The sequence below is a fragment of the Protopterus annectens genome, chromosome 4.part1 (assembly GCF_019279795.1).
Source record: "Protopterus annectens isolate FY-2018-M chromosome 4.part1, PAN1.0, whole genome shotgun sequence".
NCBI lineage: Eukaryota > Metazoa > Chordata > Ceratodontiformes > Protopteridae > Protopterus > Protopterus annectens.
The window spans coordinates 592772387-592785787 of NC_056734.1; the positions used below are offsets into that span (position 1 = coordinate 592772387).

A 13401-nucleotide genomic window follows, 5' to 3' on the forward strand; every position below is an offset into this window, starting at 1 on the left:
ATGCACCAGGGCATTTTATAAATGTATCACTTCAACAGATTATTTTTTAAGTAAAAATATAAAACAGCTGTTTTTGTAATAGGCTACAACCCCTGTCCCCCCCCCCCTTCCCAACATGGAGTCTCTGCCACCAAACCCCATAAGCTAAATATATTAAGTCTAAACTCACACTATCTCATAGTAAAGGGAATATGTTTTATTTTTCATATAAAATCAAGTATTGTTAATCTCCAAGGTAGGCCAATGGCAGTTAGTATGCTTAATAAGTTAGATGGGCACAACCCCATTAACAAATTAACTTTACAGACACTTAGTGTTTTATAACTGAATTGCAAACTATATGCACTAGTCTTCTTTACTTGGGTTTGTAATGTGGCAAAGGGCATTGCATTTTCATTGTCTTAATTATTTACAGTTTTAGAGTCATTAGTGTTAGTCCCAGCAGAGAAAACTGTTTGAACCAATAGGTGCCATAGAGATAAACAGGTAGATAGATTGATAGATAGATATACATACATACATATACATGCATAGATAGGCAGAAGGATTCTACTGACAGCTGAATGACTTTCAACAGAACATAATCTGTTTGAATTTCAATTTTGGCAAACTGGCTGAAGATGTGTCCATGTTTTGATGGAGGTTGCTGTGTAGGATAGTTTCTCCATTCTTTGAGGTGAAAATTTGCTGAAAATGTGTCCACGTTTTGAGTGAAGTTGCTGTGTAGGAGATTTTCTCTATTCTTTGAGGTGCAAATTGATGAAAATGTTTCCATGTTTTGGTGAAGGTTTCTGTGTAGGAGGTTTTCTCCACTCTTTGAGATGCAGAGATCCCAGAACTGATTGCAATAGATAGCAGTAGTAGAACAGTACAGTTTCCTACATGAAAATGTGGGGCAAAATTCCCTGACAGAAAATAATTAAGCTTCACCAAAAAAAGGTAATCGTTTGGATACTTTATGCATTTGAGAAAGTTGCTTTCAACTGATTTCCTGAATTTCCCTACAACTTATACCATACTGCTACATATCTACTAATACTCAAAGTCTCGCATGCTGCAACCACTTTATTGTATGAATATCTAGAAACTGGTTACATACAAAGACATGGATATGCACACACACACACGCACACACACACACACACACACACACACACACACACACACACACACACATGCACACACGCACACATGCACACACACGCACACACACACACACATGCACACACACACACACACACACACACACACACACACACACACACACACACACACACACATGCCCACAAACACATATGTACACACACACATGCAAGTATGATGGCCTCTAGTTCAAGTGTGTAGCTGTTTCTGACCTCCACCCAGATGCATAATGGTTACAGACTGAAAACAGCAATGGATCCTATCGCAGTAAAACCACAAACTGGAAAATGGGAGTTTCTCACATTCTTTTGTCGATCAGACGTGGCTACATCATCAAATTTGGTTTTAGGCACATGTATTAAAAGATGAAGCTAAGTAATATCCCATCTTACAATAGACAAATTCACATGATTATTTTGAAATGGTTAAAAAGCTGGCTTCTATCCATGTCTCCAATAAAACATTGATACAGGCATGAATAAACCAAGTGTCTCATCAGCTTTAACACAGTTGGCATTGTTTCTATGATAGTACTGACTTCATTTAGCAGTTACTCAAACTAATGCCACACTGCTTACATTTTTTTTTCTAGATAGTGTATCCTAAATATCATTTTATAACCCGACACTTATAATGCAGCTGTGGCACTGAAAATGCTTCTCTGATGTACACAGAGCTTTCAGAGGCCTAACTGACTATATATTTTGCTGTTCTTCCCTTTCCTGAATAAATAAATGTCAGTTTATTTAAGGTAGTTACAAGACAGGAGTCATTTTAATAGAGAACATAATGTTTTAGTTACTTCCACTTTCATTGGTAAGATCTCTTTCTTACAGGTGCAGGGTCTGAGGTTCAAGCCCGACCTATAATCACTGTGTTCAATATGCATGTTCTGCATGTGCCTAGATGAGTCTGGGTGGGAGGTTGATATGATGGTTAAGGTATTTACCTTACAGGCACAAGGTGCAGGGTTTAATTCTTATATGGGGTAAATGGCTAAGCTTAAAATTGATCACATGAGGAGTTAGCCTACTACTACTCTATGAACCTTATGAGTAGCATAAGCAGATTTATCCTGTGTTTCATATCAATGTAGTATGCATCATAAATGTATGCAGACATTCTGATGAGTAATAATAATACTTTAAAATATTGTTCAGTTGCTTTACAGTTGGAAAATATAACCTTCACATTGTTGTTTTCCCATTTAATTGACTGGCTAACAGATAAAAGCTGGAAGAAAGGAGTTTGGCCCCATCTGTGGTGACCGGTCTCCTAGACGGATTGAAACAGGAAGTTACAGCGTACAGATCCTCTTTCACAGTGACAATTCTGGAGAAAATGGAGGATGGAGGCTTTCCTATGATGCAGTTGGTAGGTTACTTACAACTTTGCATGCAGTATAACTGACAGATTTTATGTTTTCCCATACTTTTTCTGCCTGCAGTATTCCTGTAATAATATTTCTGAAATGTTAATGCCACTACTGTATGAGGATAAACAAAAAATACTTTTTTATGTAAATGATTCAATGCGATAATCATCACATGCGTTTGGAAGTTATAGGGCTGAATTTTAAAATCACATTTTACGTTGCATATTGCTCAGCTTGCTACTATTTTATAAAACAAAACCTATAGACAGTACAGAAATGTATATTGGAATATGTTAGAGATATAAGTGTCGGAAGAGAAAGGAATATTTCTGGTAAAATGTATTATTCTGGCAAATTCATTTACCTGTGTGTGAAGTGACAGGTTGAGGTAACATTAGGGATGTACACATTTTAGAACTGAAGGATGCAACTAAATTTCAAATAAAATATCTATACAACTTCAGGGCTTAATGACTTGTTTATTGTGTAGCTACTTTTCACAGGGGATAATGTATGATAGAACTGCATTAGTTATCTTGTCTTTGTATATTAAATTCATTTTCTTTAATGATGACTGGTATTTAGTCAAATGTTCTGCTGCCAGATTGCAGTGGTCAAGCCCCATGACAATGGGAAGTCTTAAGTCTTTTTTTCCATAAAGTACTTGGTGCCATCCATTGAATTATATTTGTCTGTATTTTATACCACCCTATTTCCATTAGATTTAAGAATAGTGATCATTTCTGCATTCATTTCTTTATTCAGGGTATTCCTCCAGCAGTTTTACTCCAGCCCACAAGTAATATAGTAACCTTATTCTGTTATCACTGCCACTGTCAACAGTGCTATGTCTGACAAGTAGAGATACCGAGACATTAAGCTCTGCCTGGATAGGTACTACTAGGGACTGGGAAGAGATGTGCATCCAAGAATATGCAATGTACACAATTAAAAAAAATATTTTGCAAGAAAATGTACTAGAATTTAAATTAAAATATGTGTTACATTCACCATGGTTAATTTTATTACAAAAAGATTTTGGTTATTTTCTATTATTATGATTTTGTTTGTAAGTATCGAAGACATACTGTCCAGAAATATCTGCAGCATGTACTCTTCTAGGAGTATATAGTGGACTTTTCAAAAGGCGACAAACAGAAAGTTGTTGCACAATTCCAGAAAATGTGACAGTCTCAGCTAGCTACATAACTTGGTAAATTTTCTACATCTGACCATAAAATAGTCCATAAAAATGGACCATAAAAGAACCATATAGTTCACTACATCTACTACATCAACATTCAATAAATCAACTACAAATAGTTGAAATTCATAAAATAAAAAAAAAAAACAATATTTAATGCAACAGAGCAAACTTCCCTGCACCACCCAAGTGGGAGGCTGTGCTCCCATATGACCTGCTACAAATATATATATATATATATATATATATATATATATATATATATATATATATATGGATCTACTGTACTTCATCGAAAAAGCACTTCTTCAAAAAAGAACAGTAAACCCACACATGCGAAAGTGCACTTTCGTGAAGCACATTTCAACGAACTGACCAGGAACACCAAAAAATTTTTTTGCAGCCACCATATTTCCCCCTACTTAAATATAGCAACTCTGAGATCACACTACAGTAGGGAAACAGGTAAATTCCCTTTTCCCCACTGTAGTGTGCTTCGGCACCTCAGTGTTCCTTAATGCTTCGTTGAACCGTTCTTCGCGGAAATGCACTTTAGGTTAAGTGCACTTTCGGTTAAGTGTGAGTCTACGTCTCTATTTCAAAGTGATGTACTTTTGATGAAGAGAAGTAGACCCATATACATATCTATCTATCTATATATATATATATATATATATATATATATATATATATATATATATATATATATATATATATATATATATATACACACACACACACACACACACACACACACACATATACATATATAGATAGATATATAGATAGATAGATAGATAGATAGATAGATAGATAGATAGATAGATACTAAATTTACCATCATGCAACAATGAGAAAGGGCAAATCCCTAATCCCTACTGTTTTATGAAGTGCCATCTAAAGATACATTTCAGTGCAGAAATGTACCTAACAAATGTGTTGACAAAGTGAATGTGCAGTTAAACCAAAGGTAGCCATATATATATATATATATATATGTATATATATATATATATATATATATATATATATATATATATATATATATATATATATATATATATATATATATATATATATATATAAAAATTCAAATGCATCTTTACACACACACACACACACACACACACACACACACACACACACACACACACACACACACACACACACACACACACACATACACAGATATGGTTCTCCATGATATGGCGTTGAGCTCCCATACTGAGCAGTCAGATTATGCTATGGTCATTTTAATGCCCAAATTCAGTACATTGTACAAACACTCACAACCCATGCCATACTGATCGGGAAACAGCCCATTAGTTGTTCATCTAATTTTTTCTGGTCACTTTTTCATGGATCTGGTCCTCTCCAGAAATATAGGTCATTGGCAGCAGTCAGTGGTAAAACGCCTTTGCAAGTGGAATGGGATAAAGATCATCCTTACAATATTTACACTTTTCCTGCAACTCCTCTCTATATCTAGCATAACAAAGCTAACTACTGCTTCCCAAAAGTGTTTGCAATGAATAATAACTCCACTACTTGTACTTAAACATTGGAACCAGCAGTCTAATATATGAGCTAATGATGTAGCATCTGGAATGAAGCTGCACAGTGCATCACTTCAAACTGTCACCTTTTGTTATCGATGCAGTTCCAGCATGGACGTAACCAATAATCCTAATTTAGGAAGTTGATTCTTTATAAGATTAAGTCTGCTGTGAACCTGGAGATAAATGGAATGAAAACAGACAGCAGAAAGGCTATGCAAAGAATGGTAACTAGGGCTGAGAATAGAAAGAATAATGAAGTTGTTATTTAATTACAAATAATGTACACTTACTCTCTGTTACTTACCCTTTCTATTCCTTGTGTCATCCTCTGTTATATAAACTGTGGTGAGGAAGCAGATTGGAGGCCTTTTGAGATTGCGCTGTTCTTGTTGCCTTTGTTAAACATTACTTAGTAAACCTTGTTGATTTACAACAACTATCAGCATTGTATTTCTGTTCACTAGTTTGCAATCTTTTTAAATGAAGTATGTCATACAAGTGTCAAAGACGGTAGCACTATCATTTGTAAAGTATTTACATTTTCTATTACACTTCTTTAATTTTGTACTTTGTCATGATAAATAGGCCCCTGCTTATGGATACTTTAGCTAAGAACATTCAATTATCTGAAGCCCTTTTGTCTATGATGTTCATATTTCTAAATATTATACAAAGTTTGATTTCAGTTTTATTTCACAAAAAACATGTTTCTGTCCTTATTTGTATACATGATTTGTCATGACAAGATAAACTTTCATAGCAGCTATAAGTTAAAAAGAAAAGGTTTTTAAGTTAGTCGCTTGTTTCTTCTTCATAAAGCATAAAGGAGGAAACTCCACTGAACTCACTAACTATAGGCCTATTGCCATCCTTTCTCCCCGCTCAAAAGTACTTGAAAGATGCATTCATGCCCAACGCCTAAATCACCTTTTATGTAACAAATTCCTCTCTCACACTCAACATGGCTTTTGCCCCCACCATAGCACCACAACCACCCTCCTCAGCTTTACCACCACTATAAATTATCACAGGAACCATAACAGGCTTGTCTCAGCAATCTTTTTAGACCTCTCTAAGGCCTTTGACACAGTTTCACACCAGAAAGTATTGTCAGAGCTAACCACCTTAGTACCTCTACCGTACTTTGGTTCCACAGTTATCCATCCAATTGGCAACAAGCTGTTAGGTGGAAACAAGTGCTATCATCTCTACTCCCTGTTAAAATTGGCATCCCACAAGGTTCCATACTAGGACCCCTGTTATTCAATCTTTTCTCTAACCAGTTGCACAAATCCACTCCATTAGCATCAGTTATTCAATATGCAGATGATTCTACTCTAATATGGAATGCATCCTCCCTCTCACTGCTACAAGAAATTATACAACAATCCTTTCTTCAGGTAGAATCTTGGCTTTCCAAAGCTAACCTTATACTGAACCCAAACAAGAACAAGTTGATGCTTTTATACCCCACTAAATCATCTATACCAACAACCTCTTTCCAAATGCTTTCCTCTAATAATACAATCATAGCCACCACCTCACAAACTAAGTTACTAGGTGTTATCATTGATAACAAATTGAAATTCGATATTCATCTATCTCAATCTGTCAAAAAAACTCATATCAAACTTGGATCTCTCTACTGTATTAAACCATTTCTTACAAATCAATCCAGATTAATCATTTCTAGGACTCATCTTCTATCTACTCTGTTTTTACCACTCCCATCTTTACTACACTTAGCAGAACTGAACTTTCCAAACTTGAATCCTGTTATAATAAAGTAGCCAAATTTGCCACTGACTCCCCTCACAGGTCGTACCACTACTCTTCCCTACAACAATTAAATGGGTTAGAACTCCCCCATTACCTAATCTATATGCAACTCGTTTTTACCCATCACTTAGTAAATCAGCCTGACAGAATAATAGCATTACAACACTTACTCAAACTATGTAATAATACTCATTGCCTCCAATCTACAGGTAAAACTCTCCTGTAAGTCTCCAAACGTAACAACAGGGCTGGGGATTCCCTTTATTCCCATTAAATCTCTAAAATCTGGAACTCTATTCCCCAACATATATTGAATGCCACTGACATAACTCAATACAAGAAACAACTCAAAGACCACTTATACAACCACTGGATCTGCTCCTGTATCGACCCAGGGTAATCTCGTCCCCGTATGCCTATTCCCCTATCTTGAGCCCATTCTTAAATATTTGATATATCTTCTTCTTCCAATCCCCTTCTCTTTCTCTTTCTTTTTCATTTTCTCAACCAACCCGACTCATAACCTCACTTTCTCTCAATTTACCCTCTATGAAATAACTCTTTTTCCTAACATTTTCAGGCTTCAGTTGTATCAATGTATAATATTTTTATCAATTGATTTGTTGTGACACTTAATGATGCTAATGTATATTTATACTTACTTCAAAATATTTACTGCATTTGTTCCTTTTTAGTATTGCATATATAAGTATTGTTTTATGGAGTTTTTCTCCCCAAGCCTCTGCTGAAAATGGGCTCTCACCCAGACGGACTATCCCGGTTAACAAATGTAAAATAAAATAAATCAATAAATTCATCTTTTTGCATAAGTTGTAACAGTGTGTAATATGAGCCTCTTTTTGTATTATGTAGCTTAAATAATAATTTAGTCTATTTAGTTGACTTTACGCAGAAAAATGTTTGACTATGTAAACAATAACAATCTCACACCACCAATGTACAGACTGCTGTCTTTTTTTTCACCACCTATTTCTGATATAATATTCCATACTGATAGTAAAGTGACAGTAAGCTGTAGTGGATAATTCTCACAAACTTGTCTCACTTCCCACACTCCAACTGCTGCAGACAAACAAATATCAATATTTCAACTATACTGACTTTGAAAATGAAAAACATTGAAACACTGTCTTATCAAAGGGATATCTGCCTCAGTGTCTTGATTTTATACAATACGAATTCTGTTTTGTATCAAAAGTGATAAGAAATAAATGCTTTCTGTCATTAAATAAAAGTCTTGATTCATTAAAGCCAGAATAACTGGTCTTATGGTACAACAGTCCCAGTAAAAAAAATGGAAAAAATTCACATAAATGAATCTGGTAGGGTTGTATCTTGGAACAAAACCACCATAAATGCTTATATGACTCCTGTAGGCTACAGATATAAGAAGAGAGTTATCTAATGCCCAAACCATTTTTATTGGCTCCAATAAGTGATGTGAAAGATTTTATGTTGGATAGTCCAATTACATGGAGAAGGAATAAACCTCATGTTGCCTCTTAGCATTTACCTCTACATTTACAGAGCAAAAAAATAAATAAATAAAAATAAAAAATCGGGAAAGACCCCATAATAAGGATATATTTAATATACTGATGTTAAAATCTAAAGCTTTTCAAAATAATCTACAGTTTTCAGAGTGATAGATCAAACAGGTTGAATCTTGGGTCAAGCTGATTGCAAATGCTTCCATGATTCCTGAAGATTACGTTAGTATTAAAATCACTTTTGATGTTTAATAACAAGTAGCATGAAAAAGATTTTATGTTGGCTAATCCAGTAACATAGGGAAAGAACATGTCTCGTATTACCTTTTAAATTTTACATCCAGAGTTAAAGGCATAGCAAAAATAATTAGGGAAAAGGTCCCAAATTAGGAACACTTATAAAATGCTGGTATTATTTACTTAGAACTTTTCAAAATAATCTCCAATTGTAGGAGTGATGCAGCAAAAAATATGAGAACAAATGAGGGATATCCTTCCAAAATCTGAGCAGGTAAGAGAAGTTGAGAGGTATGCAATTCAGCAAAGCTGTAAAGTATTTTGTTGAGAATATCTCCACAAAAATCATGATACATACTTTCTAGAACTGAAAGTAAATTGAAGTTTACTCTTCTTAAACACTTAATACCCTTTAAGTGATACTTTATTGTCTTCAGTTCTTTTAGCATCATGAAACCAATGGCTAAACTATATTAGTCTTTCTACTTTGAAGAGGAAATAATAGTAGGTACATGTGAACAAGGTGCATTTAAAGAAATAATGTTGGCTAGTGAATAAATAAATGAATGAATGAATCAGTAACAACAATTCAAGCAATTTGGAATGGTAGTAAGCTACTGCAGCTGTGGATGTAGGATTTCAACATAAAATTGGTATATGAGCCCACCTGAAAGGAATTCAAGACATGACATTTCTATTACTAGAAAGTAATTGACACAGACCACACAATTTGGTATCCCTTTATGCTGTTAAGTAAAATAATGCAAATATTTTGGTTAGACTTGCATAATTATTACCCCAAAATCACTTTGAAAATGAAAGGGAAACATGCCAAACCGTGTATGTAAATTAACCAACAATTACATAAACAAATCTTACTGGTTCTGGTACCTGAAAACCCTTTTGCAGAGCCCATGAAATTCAATGTGATCTACCACACCATAAGATTATAACATTTCTTTCTAAATGCTATGAAATGTATTAGATCAAAAATGTTTAATTATTGTATTTCTTATCTGGGTTAGAGCACTGCATAGATCTTTTTCAGACTCAGCCCAGGAGCACTGTCTGGCTAAATGACTTGCTGAAAGTTACACTGTAGGAAAATAAAGGCTGGGTGAGTCAAACCCAGCATTACAGGAAATAGCTTATTATTAGAGCTTAACCATAATCATTCCCACTACCTTCCTTACCATATTGGGGATGGAATCTGTATTAGTTGTAAAAAAGACTGATTTGGGGAATAACTTAAGATTTAGTAGATGTGTATGTCCCATTAGTGAGATTGTTTCAATATATTAAGACTGAAATAATTTTTTAGATTTCTTGCAAACATTTTATCCTGAAAATCAGTACTCTGAACTATATCTTTTAAAAAAGGTCAATCAAAAGAATTTAACAGAATCCATGTTGTAAGAAACAATAGGAAAATGATATATTGCTAACCGGGTCTTGGATTAATTGAAAATAATTATATCTGTTAACGGAGAAATAGCTTGTACAAGTATTCCTACATCTGTAATGTTAAGTATAATATCATTTGCAAAAATGTAGAACATTATAGTCAAACTCAACAACAATAATTGAAGCAATAATCTGGTAGCTAAGAATTTCAGTAAAAAGAAGCTTAAACTGAAAATTGAAGAGGTAGGGATCAATGGATGTTGCCTACCCTCAGCATATCACTCCTTAATTGATGGGTCAAATCCAAAAAAATGGTAAATATCGAAACATGGACTTAATCAGATTAAGAAAGTAATAAGGATGCACAGTTTGACCAGAATTTGACCAAAATTGTCTTGATCTTATGCAAGACCTTGGGTGTGTGTGTAAATGGAAACCAGTGTCATACTTTGAGAATAAAAATATAAAAGAATCTGCCTTCACATACAGCATCATCATTTGTATTAGTTGAGTGTTAGATGATGAATCCCACCCATAAACAAAACCAGATGAAACAGATCAGAGAGTCAAGGTAAAAATGAGATGAGAAATTTGTTCCATAACTGAGTATAGACTTTAATCCACTGTATTTAAGAGAGAAATTGTATGATAACCATTCATATCTGTAGCAGCTTTATTAGGTTTAAGTACTAAAATAGCTTTGGATAGAGCAAAACATGTATCAGGTAAATAAACAGGTATAGTCATAATATAATATAATTATGTTAATACTGAGGATAACCAATCTCCATAATGAAGATAAAGTTTGTGTGGTAATACTTCTAGCCAACTGCCTAGTGTGCGATAGGGACTTTAGTAAATGAAAGATTATTTCCTTTATTCTTCCTCATTTACAAGAATCATTGGAAAACCAGGTGAGTGTATACATTTTTCTGAGACAGAAATTTATAAATAGTTTTCATCAAAAAACTCTCTTGAAATCATTCACAAAGTAAACATCAATGACTCAGTAATTGCTGAGTAAACCATATTAATCTTTTTAATGTAGTTCCATTTTTTCCCCAAGATAATATACCAGAATCTTTTCCTCTTCTTTTGGCTTTTCCCAGTTAGGGGTCGCCACAGCAGATCACCTATCTGCTCATAACTGACAGTGGAGTTTTACAGTGTCGACTTGCTAGCCCTGCACCCAACCTTCCACGGAAGGCGCACACACACACACACACACACACACACACACACACACACACCTAGGGCCAATTTACAGTGTCCAGTCCACCTACAGCATGTATTTGGGATGTGGGAGGAAACCAGAGCACCCGGAGGAAACCCACACAACCACAGGGATGACATGCAGACTCTGCACAGAAGGCACCCCAGCCAAGGATTGAACCAGAGAACCTCTTGCTGTGAGGCTACAATGCTAACCACTGCACCACCGTGGCTGCCCAAGATAATATACCAGAATAATATATTCAAGATAATATACCAGAATATATTATCCATAGTGTCCTGATTGTAAATAAATACCGCAGTTATATATTATTAGATTGCTTTTGCACAATTTTGAAAAGTGTTATAATTTGAATCATTGTTACTTTTTTAATTAACATTTATGTTACATTTGACATATGTAAATGTTCTAATAGTATATTTAACTATCATTGTTGAGTATATTTCAAATATCTTGGTAAAATCTGAAACTAAGATTACATAGTATATTTAAATAAAGTCCATTTCCTTCTCAGAGATACCATTTTTATTGTTTTATATTCCAAAAGGCTTCTTTCTTAGTCTTTGTATGTTCCTTATATACATCAAATATCTAATTTATAATATTTCTACTCAAGCCTCAACTACTACTGTCATTAAAGAAAAAGAGAAAGGAAGCACTGAATCATGTGAGAATAACCAGATATGGCAGCAAATATGTAACTTTTTGGAAATCATCTATAAAGAGCAGAAAGTACTTCATTTGAGAAAATGTAATTTATTTATTTATTTTGTATTTCAGATCTGAACTTATATATATTTTGGATCCGTAGAGCATTTTATCTGTAAACATCAAACAGAAAAAACTCTAACAGTATTATCATAACAACTTATTTCACCTTCATGCAGCATTAAATCTCCAGGCAGTATTATGATGTTATCTTTAAAAACTATTGTACCACTCACAAAATTTGAAGTAAATTCAACAAAAGTATTAAAGGCAGCATAAACAGATATTAATGTAAGGGTCTATATTATAACATCGAAGTCTTAAAACTTCGAATGTTATAATATTGAACCCTATGCACCGAACGCTAAAAATAGCAAAGCTGCAGAATATCGAATACTTTCCTAGGGAAAGTATTTGGTGGGCCGTTTCTGCAGCTTCGCTATTTCTTCGACTGTGGAGCAAAGGTTATGGACCGGGTTAAGGTAAGTGTGCGAATGAAGGTGAGTGTGCGATAGGGACCTTAGGGTTAGGGAGCGGGTAAGGTGAGTGTGCGATAGGGACTTTATGGTTAGGGAGCGGGTAAGGTGAGTGTGTGGTAGGGACTTTAGGGTTAGGGAGCGGGTAAGGTGAGTGTGCGGTAGTTATGGACCTTAGGGTTAGTGTTGGGTGAAGGTAAGTGGATAGCTAGTAGTGTATGTATGGTTTAGTGTAGGGTTTTGTGAAGTGAATGTGCATGGATTATTTATTTTGGTGTGCTTGTGTTGTGTGTATGTTCATAGGTTCATAGGTAGATACTAGGCTATCTGCCCTAGGGCATTTATAAGCCTAGCCAGAGTGTATTTGGCTTCTGCCTCCCTATTAGATTAGCCTACTGTGCCTCTGTAAAGTAGGTCACAGAAGGTACCCTTTTAAGATTAGTTTATTGTGCCTCTGTCTAGCAGGGACACAGAAGAGATCCTAGGGGTGAATTTGCGATTTCCCATCCACACGTCCAGATTTCGCTTGAAGAGGGTCAGCGAGGGGCTATGTCTAACATGAAATGGGATTCTATTCCAGAGTGAGGGGAGCCTCTGGGAAATGAATCTGTCCCTCCAGCATGTCCTATTTATTTTTGTGCTGAGGTTTCGGTCCCTGGAGCATGTAGCTCTAAGGGACTTGGATTTTTTGAGGTGGAGCATGTCCATTAATTCTGGGTTTGACATGGCTTTGTACATCAGGCATAGATCGCCTCTGAGTAGGCGGTAAGC

General features: G+C 35.1%; 1 protein-coding gene across 5 annotated transcripts in view; it reads left to right on the plus strand.

Moving 5' to 3' along the window:
• The window catches only part of MASP1 (MBL associated serine protease 1), a 1330562-nt gene that overhangs the window by 511923 nt on the left and 805238 nt on the right, over window positions 1-13401 (plus strand). For all 5 annotated transcript variants that reach the window (XM_044070394.1, XM_044070395.1, XM_044070398.1 and 2 more), the window contains exon 6: window positions 2370-2517. In XM_044070394.1, the coding sequence (XP_043926329.1) occupies window positions 2370-2517 (148 nt within the window). The remainder of the gene's footprint in view (window positions 1-2369; window positions 2518-13401) is intronic.